Here is a 9,038-nt window from a genome sequence, read left to right as displayed (position 1 = left end):
GACACCGAATGAATGACAACATCTATTTAACTAATCACGAATATTGCCATTGTCATGAATATAGCCATATAGACCATTCTTACAATGTGAAGAAGCAAAGAAAAAAAGACAACCCTTTTTTCCCTTTCTGATTCAACAATAGCAACAATCAAATTCACAGAGAGAAACCAGTTCCAAAGATAACAACCTGAAAATCTAAACTCACATACTAAGGCCGCGTTTGGAAGGCACCTTTTATCATCATCATCGTCACCACCATCAGAACCACCTTCATCACTGTACAAGCACAAGCCTACCACCATTACCCATGCCCCTACCGCCATCACTATCCTCAACATTCTCCGTCGCTTCCTCTTCTTCGTCTTCGCCCTTTGGCACCGTGACGATAAGCTCGCCGTCGACGAACACGGCGCTCGCAAGCTCCGGCCGCGTTGATTCCGGCAGCCGGAACCTCCACATGTCGAGCTGGAGATCGTCGAGGGAGAACTCCACTGGACTACCGTCTCTGACGACGATCTTGGTGACGCCGGGATGAATTTCTACAGCGTGCGCCCTCACGTCACCGATTCCGTCAGTCTCGGCGACAAAGCGAAAGCAATCGGGGGCCTCCTCGATGGCAACATCGGCGTCGGATCGAAACGGGAGCTCCAGGACGCGGCTGAAGACGTGCGGCAAGCGACGGAGCTTCTTTCCGGCGGCGGCTGCGGCGTCGACACCGAATTGAATGGTGATGTTGCGCTTTCGGGGACCAACGGGATGAACCTTCATGGTAGTAGCTCTGGATGGGAACGCAACAGAGGATTGCAGCGCCAAGATTAACAACAAAATCAACCAATACCGATGAAGAATCGGAGAAAGAACCATAAAGGAACAAGTTTTAATCGTTTCAGTTATTTTCCCCTCTTTCTTAATTTGGGGGGGCTTTCTTGGTGTGAAGAAGGCCGGAACAAACCCTAACCCTAATTTTCGATACGATCGAGTATTCTGAAGGGGGGAAGTAGATTTTTTATTTGTATTTTTCTTTTGAGCGCAGAAAATTTTTGGGAGTTCGGAATTGTGTGAAGGGATGTGGTGAAGAGAATGGAGAGAGAGAAATAAGTGGCGAGATAAAGGAGAATGGATTGATTTGAATTTGATGTTACTGTGTTGCCCTTCTTCTTCTTCTAATTTACTAATAAATCTCTCCATCAATTATTATTAGCAATTATTGTTAGAAAAATAATTATCAATTAACTCAAAAAAGGAAACACCTTGCCCAATGAAAAACAGGAATTACTGTATTATTAGAAACAACTGATAATTCTAGATATTAATCATTATCAAGTCATTGCCTTTTACTAAATTAACAGCACTAATGTGTTATGATATTTAATTTAGAGCTGCTTGTTTTAATTGCACAAATTAAACTAAATTAATTAGTCGTCAGTTTCAGGATTTTCTTACTCCTGTAAAATTTATGGATTTAGTATCTATTAGCACTTGGGGATTTAGAATTATCTATTAATGATTATCATAATAAATTTTAAAATTTTATGCATATATATATATATATATATATATATTAAATTAGCTAAATAAAATTTTTAAATATTAGTTAAAACTTATGGTACTAAATTTCATAAGAAATCACAACTATTAAGTACAGTAAATAAAAAAATTTTCTCAATTTTTTAATTATAAATGTAAAATATAATTTTTAACTTTTTAACACTTTTTATATTTTTTTATTCCATCTATAAAATATATAATAAGAGATTATATTTATCTCTTTAAATAAAAAAAAATTGAAAACATCTAATTCCAAATAAATATGTCACTACCCTTTAAGTTAGAAATGCCTATACTCTATAACAACAACCAAATTTATAATATTGATCAAGTGGACGAGATCCTGGTGATAAAATAAAATCTATTTTCAGTGAGACCATGGTTTAGTTTTTTTTTTTTTTAATCAAAAATAGAAAAATTTAAATTTATAATTTTTATATGAATATGAAAAGACTATATCATTTTAACTATAACTTTTTGACGAGCATAGTTTAGTTTAAATTGTCAAGTTTGTTGAGTTTCATTTTAATATCAAGTATATGCTCGACTGTTTTACTCCTATCATTATTTACCTTTGAGACAAGAAAATGTAGTTTGATTTATACTAAATTATTGCAATAGTACTGTGCTATCTTTTAATAAATAATAACACGTTGACTTTTGATCGAGTAAAAAACAAGATCCTACTAAAATTTAATTTATAAATGTCATCATATGATATCAACATAAAATACAATTTATATAGTGTTAGTAAATTGAACATTGAAGAAAAAGAAAGAGACGATTGAACATAATTTAGACTACTCTGTTTTACTGAACTACTGATTCAATTTTTTTCTCTTTTTCTTGAATTTTAAGTTGCAAATATATTCGTAAATATTATGTAGCTGCAATAATTTTCCTTACCACATGATTGAAATATCCAATTACAAATCATTCATCAATTTTTAATTACTGTTTTTTCTAATAAACATTTGGTGAGAAATAAAGTCTATACAAAATAGAGAATAATTGCAGAAAGAAAAAAAAATAAATGTTAACTATTATTCTTACTCTTTTTACAGTAAATTGAAGAGTCTTATTTGTTGGGAATAAGATATTATTTTCTCTTGAGAAAACACCTTTGATAGAGAAATAAAATAGACACAATCACAACACAATAATTTAACATGAAAACTTTAATTACCGGAAAAAAAACCACGGCCGTTGTCAAATGACAACCAGAGATTATCACTATGTAAAAATTGTTACAACATATAGACTTCTTTCTCAATAACACCGGCACCCCAGTACACCCACACTCTCTCAAAGCAAATATTTAACTACACCTCACAACACTCTTTAATCAAAGAGTATAGAGAAAAAAAAAGTCAGATACAAGCTTTAAGTGTTTATGACTGGCGCAAAAAATATGGAGAACTTAACCTCATATTTATAGCCTAGGCCACCCACTCCATTTGCTATCCTAAACAATGTGGGACTAATTCAACCAAATTCTAACATTATTTATACATGAATATTAAGACTCTAAAAACTACTAACTCTAGTTTCAAAAGTAACTAATGTGGTTAATTATTTTTCCTTTATATATGTTATTATCCTCCCACAAACTCATGCTGGTTTGAATGCCAACCTGAGTTTGCTTTTAAACTTGTCAAAGCTGGCTAATGACAGAGGTTTTGTTAACACATCTGCCACTTGTTTAGTTGATGGAATATGTGTGACAGCAATAGAGCCTTTGATCACCTTGTCCCAAACAAAGTAGAGATCTAACTCAAAGTTTTTAGTCCAATTATGTAGGATTGGATTATATGCAAGCAGCACAGCTGAAGTATTGTCACAAAATACAGTGGGAGAAGCTGGACAAGGCTGATGCGATTCAGCCAGAAGATTTTGAATCCAAATGACACTGCTGCTAGGGCTCTATATTCAGCCTCAGTTGAGTTTCGACTGACCGTGGGTTGTTTGCTGCTCTTCCAAGACACCAGATTTGAACCATAGTACATACAAAATTCAGTTGTAGATTTTCTATCATCAAGATCACTCGTCCAATCTGAGTCTGAAAAAGCAGAAAAACGTAAATTAGTGCATTTATAAAATTGCAATTTGAACTCAGCAGTACCTGTCAAGTATCTCAGGACTCAGCTCGTTTAACTGCAACCCAATGTTCTTGGTAGGGGTTGGACATAAATGGACTCAATTTGTTCACTGAAAAACTGATATCAGATCGTATAATTGTTGCATACTGCAACTCGCCTACTATTGAGTTTTTCTGGTAAAAGAATAGAAAGGGGCTTTAGAATTGACGCAGAAATTGATGTTTGAGTAGCAGCAGCAGCAGATGATGGATTATTGTTGATATATTCTGTCTCTATGGATTTTGGACGCTATCTGATACCATGTGAGAAATAAAGTCTATACAAATTAGAGAATAATTGTAGAAAAAAAAGAAAATAAATGTTAATTATTACTCTCACTCTTCCTAAAATAAATTGAAGAGTCTTATTTATACATAAATATTAAAACTCTAAAAATTACTAACTCTAATTTCAAAAGTAACTAATGTGGTTAATTATTTTTCCTTTATATACAGTATTACATTTTAATGCTAATCCATATGTGAATTAGTGAATAGATAATAGACAAATACAAGAATTAATAGTACTGTTAACACATAGAGTCACATGGTATCAAATCTCCGCTTAGAAGCTGGTGGACATTCATAAGTAAAAATAAAATCATATATTGAAACCTCTTATCAAGATTCTAAAGAAGAAGATAGGTGAGATTGTTGCTAAGTGCATTAGAAAAAGATAGGTAGCATGAAAAAGGAAATAAAAATAATAATACTTCCCATTTACTCTTGCCAATTTTTTCTGTGGTCCTTTTCCAAAGTCAAGTTCTCCCACGACATGTTTTTCAATTAATTCTAATTGCTTTTTTATCCATCATAGACATATTCAATTTAATATTAAAAATGTATAAATTTTTACATGAATTAACTATGTTTTTGCTCACACACATAAAATCCAAAATAGTTAGTGTTATGTCAAGATATCAACTTTTCTATTATGCTAGTGACTAATTATTATTTCGACTTTTTTTAACACCAAAAATTACTCCCACCTTTAAGTTAATGTATATTTAAACAATTTTGTTAAATATATATTAAAAATTATTAATATAAAATATACATTAAAATATAAAATATATATTAAAAATAGATTAAATTATATATTTATATATAAATAAATAACGATAAATTTTAATATACAAATAATATTTTTAATATTTAAAATAGTATTTTTAAGTGTGAGAAGTATGTGAAAGACTTTCCTTCTTTCTTTCCCTTCTCTCAGGTTCTCTTATAGTTGTTTTGTTTGCCACAAATTCATTTATTTTAATTTTTCGTAACCAATTTATAATTGGATTTTATAGAATGTAAATTTCCTGTTTTGTAGCCAATTTTCATAGCGAGAGTAATTAACTATTGCCAATTTATTCTTCGGATATTTGGCTGAATTCTTATCAACAGATCAATTAATAATATTTATAAAATCTTAGAAATAGTTGCATAAATTAATCTCTAGTCAAAATCAATCTTACTATTATATATTAATGCATATTATGGTGTTTATATATATTTGTCAAATTTATTAAAAAATATAAAAATTAATATTTAAATTAAAAAATATAAAAATAAATAATTTTTTAATATTTAAAATTTATCATAAAAGACAAGTTCAGTAATTTTGACACTAAAATTATAGATACTACAGAATTTATCTTATATATTTTATTCCATTACGCAACTCAATAATGCATATGCTTGTCCTACGTCATATAATGGAAGGTTATTAGTCTTTTGGTAATTGAATATAATTATAAAAAAGCTAAAAAGTAGATGATAACACTAATCTTTTGGTACTTGGTAAAGATGATAACACTAGAGAAGTTGTGATAGGTGATAGCTACTTAGCTAGAGTTACTCTAATGGAATGTGTATCAAAGTTGCTAATAATAACGCGTTTGGATGTATGACGTGCAATAAAATTCTTGGACGAAAGTTACACGCAAATTTTGTTTGGCACAATACAACAATCAAGTGAGCTACTATTTAATTTGGTTACTAAATTTGTATATAAATTTCAAGAGGTAAATATTGGTATTTAAAAAATTTTGATGCTAATAAAATAGTACCTGATTTTTATTATTGACAAAATAATTTCTAAAAAATTTTAAAATTTGACAAATATACTCTCGAGTTTACTAGAACAAATTTTTGACAAACACAATGTTGTTGTGATCATCGAAATTTAGTAATTTGACAAATTACTCCCAAAGTCCCCTCACCAACATACACTCCCTCCCCTTCCCTCTCCCTCCCTGTCGCAGCCTCCATCTCCAACGCATACTTCTCCCCCTATCGCAACCCTTACTCCATCACAATCTCCTCTCTAACTTATACTCTCCCCTTCCTCCCTCAACACTACCATTTACAGCAATAACAATCTTAACATCAACAGCAATAACATCCTCCACCATTCTTCTTCTCTAATGCACACTACTCCTCCCTCCCTCAACCCTACCACTCGCAGCAACAACAACCTCAATATCAACAGCAACAACAATCTCCACCACTCCCCCTTTCTTAATGCACACTATCCTCTCCCTCCCTCAACACCACCACTTACAGCAACAACAACCTCAACATTAATAGAATTGTCCCAAATCATGAATTGTCTCAAATTTTTAAGTTAATTTATCATTCAAAAAGATTAATAATAATAAAACTCAGAGAAAATAAACAAATTCATATACAATAATCAAAATAAAATAAAATAAAATTTAATACAGACACCACTAAAGTAAGAAGCATATTTAGACAAGGCCAGAAGAAAAACACCAGATACAGAGGAGGCACGACACGATGGCACCAAGATGGAACACAGACAGAGGAGGCAGGGCAGCGACTGGGGGTGAGCAGCAAGCAAATACAAGCAATGAAGGCGACAATTATGAAGGCGCACATACGACGCGATGCCGACAAAAGAGACAGACGACGTTGGCGGACGCATAAGACCCGACGACGAGATGGCGACAGTGCAGTGTCGGTGACATTGGCTCTGTAAGACTGAGAAGGTTGAACTCCACTGCCGTTTTGGGGGAGAGTGAGTTGAGAATGTGAGACAATGTGTTGGGAAGGAAATTAGGGTTCAAAAGGGCAAGGTAAAAGGATTAAGGTTTAAAAGGGGGGTTTTGGATTGAGGAGGAGTAAGTGCGTTGGGGATCGGAGGGGAGGATTAGGGTTAGGGAGGGGGAGGGAAGGATTAGGATTGGAGAGAGAGGAGAGTGCATTCAGGAAGGGGAAGGGGGAGTGCGTTGGGGAGGGGGGGAGAAGGAGAAGTGCGTTGGAGGGGAAGGATTAAGGTGGGGGAGGATTTTTGCCATGTCATCAAAACGTAGTGGCCATGTCAGCATTATGCTTGTCGGAGATGTGCTCTGGTGATCTTGTGGATACGCTTGTCAAATTTTAAAATCTTTCAAGAACTATTTTGTCAATAACAATAGTCAGATACTATTTTGTCAGCGACAGAATCTTTCAGATACTGATTTAGTATTTACCTCTAAATTTTAATTTAGTTTTTTTAAATTTTAATTATCTCTATATTTACTCTTCAAATTTTACAAAAGAAATTTACATTAATTTTTGGAATAATTTTCGATACTCAAATATAAATAGAATATTGATATAAATAATCAGATATCATGCTAAAATTTGTAAAATAATGTCATTTTAATTTTAGTTCTCAAATAACTAAAAAACGAGATCAAATTACTTGTTTTGGAAGAAAATTTTAATAAATATCATTTATAATGTTATTTTTTATTTTTTTAATTACCAACAAAACAACAATATTTTATAAATTCCAACGTGATATTCAATTATCTATGCTAGTGTTCCGTTAATATCCATAAATTGAATACTATGTCATATACAAGTACCTAGCTACTTAATGAATGGGCGTTTATTTCCAATAGTGTGTATAGGACTGGTAATGAGTAGAATATGGTAGAATTTAGACTCTACCGTAATCCTACTCATCAGTTGAAAATTTTTTAAAAATTCTATCCTATCCTACCTGCAAATTGAGAATTTTTCAACTCTAACCCTACTCGTACTCTAAAGTTCTAAACCCTACCCCACCTGACTTTACCCACAAAAAATTTTTTTTAAACAAATATAAAATTCAACCATTCGAAATTTCATACATATGAATAAAATAGAAAATAAAAAACTAAGTTCAAATTAAAATTAAAAATAATAAATTTTTAAAGAAATCTAACATAAAATTATAAATAATATGATCATCAATTAGTTTTGTAGTTATTTCAAGTTTTTATAAGAAAAAGATCATGGATTCAACACTTACGTTCTTCATTACATACATAACTTTTACATATATATTATATAATATATTAGGGATGCGGGTAGGGTATATCCTGAACCCATACTCTACCCTACTCGCAGGTGAACTCGTACCGCACTCTATTCTACCTGTAGCGGGTAGGGTAGACAACCCTATCAAACGAGTTGGTCCAGATTAAGTACCCGCGAATAGGGTATAGATTGCCAGCCCTAAGGTAGCGTTTGGTGGAGAGATAGAGACAGAAAGACTGAGACTGAGAGACTGAGACTAAGAGTCAAATATTGAAATAAATCTCAGTATTCTGTTTGGTGCAAAGTGGGAGACAGAAATTGAAATAAGAATGAAATTCTAATTTAATCTATTCTATTATATAAAAATCGGATTTCTACACTTAATGATGGTGCTGACGTGGTATGCTCCAGAGACTGTTTTTCGATTTAATTATTTTAACTCATTTAATACAATTTATTACCATAAATTAATTATATAAGCTAATTGATTTTATTAGATATTTAAATATCAATATAATTTATTATAATATATATTACTTAATTAATTTTACTACATTAATTGTAATTTGTTATATTAGTTAATTAATTTATTCATTTATAAAGTCTAAAATAAAATAAATAATTTATTGTTTATTCTAATTGAATTCATTAAATTAAATTATATATTATATACGAATTAATAATAATTTATGAATCACTCTAATTTATAATATTCAATAAAATAATTTGTAAATCACTTCATATCATATATGTATTAAATAAATATTATATATGTCTTAATGTGTTAATTAAATATTATATACGCACAGAAAAATAAATACAAAGATGATTTATATAATATTGATAATATTATATTAGTACGGTGATTTTTTTTTTTGATATCATATATATAGTATTGATAATGATAATATTATTATATAGTATTATATAAACTTTTCAATATTAGTATAGAAAATTGGAAAATTATTTCTTATAGCAATCACTTTTAGTGGAATAGTGTGTCCCTTATATAGTATTAATAGTTGTTGTTTAATTTAAAGTAATTGTA

General features: G+C 31.1%; 1 protein-coding gene across 1 annotated transcript; it reads right to left on the bottom strand.

Moving 5' to 3' along the window:
* On the bottom strand, nucleotides 1-1,184 carry LOC112711782 (uncharacterized). Its single transcript, XM_025764497.3, has one exon. It carries the CDS (start codon nucleotides 862-864, stop codon nucleotides 274-276), a length of 591 nt encoding a protein of 196 aa, XP_025620282.1. The 5' UTR covers nucleotides 865-1,184; the 3' UTR covers nucleotides 1-273.
* Nucleotides 1,185-9,038: the final 7,854 nt, after the last annotated feature.

Source organism: Arachis hypogaea, chromosome 9 (assembly GCF_003086295.3).
Source record: "Arachis hypogaea cultivar Tifrunner chromosome 9, arahy.Tifrunner.gnm2.J5K5, whole genome shotgun sequence".
NCBI classification, from domain to species: Eukaryota; Viridiplantae; Streptophyta; class Magnoliopsida; order Fabales; family Fabaceae; genus Arachis; species Arachis hypogaea.
Note: the sequence above shows the minus strand (reverse complement) of the source record. Positions and strands in the feature narration are given on the sequence as shown.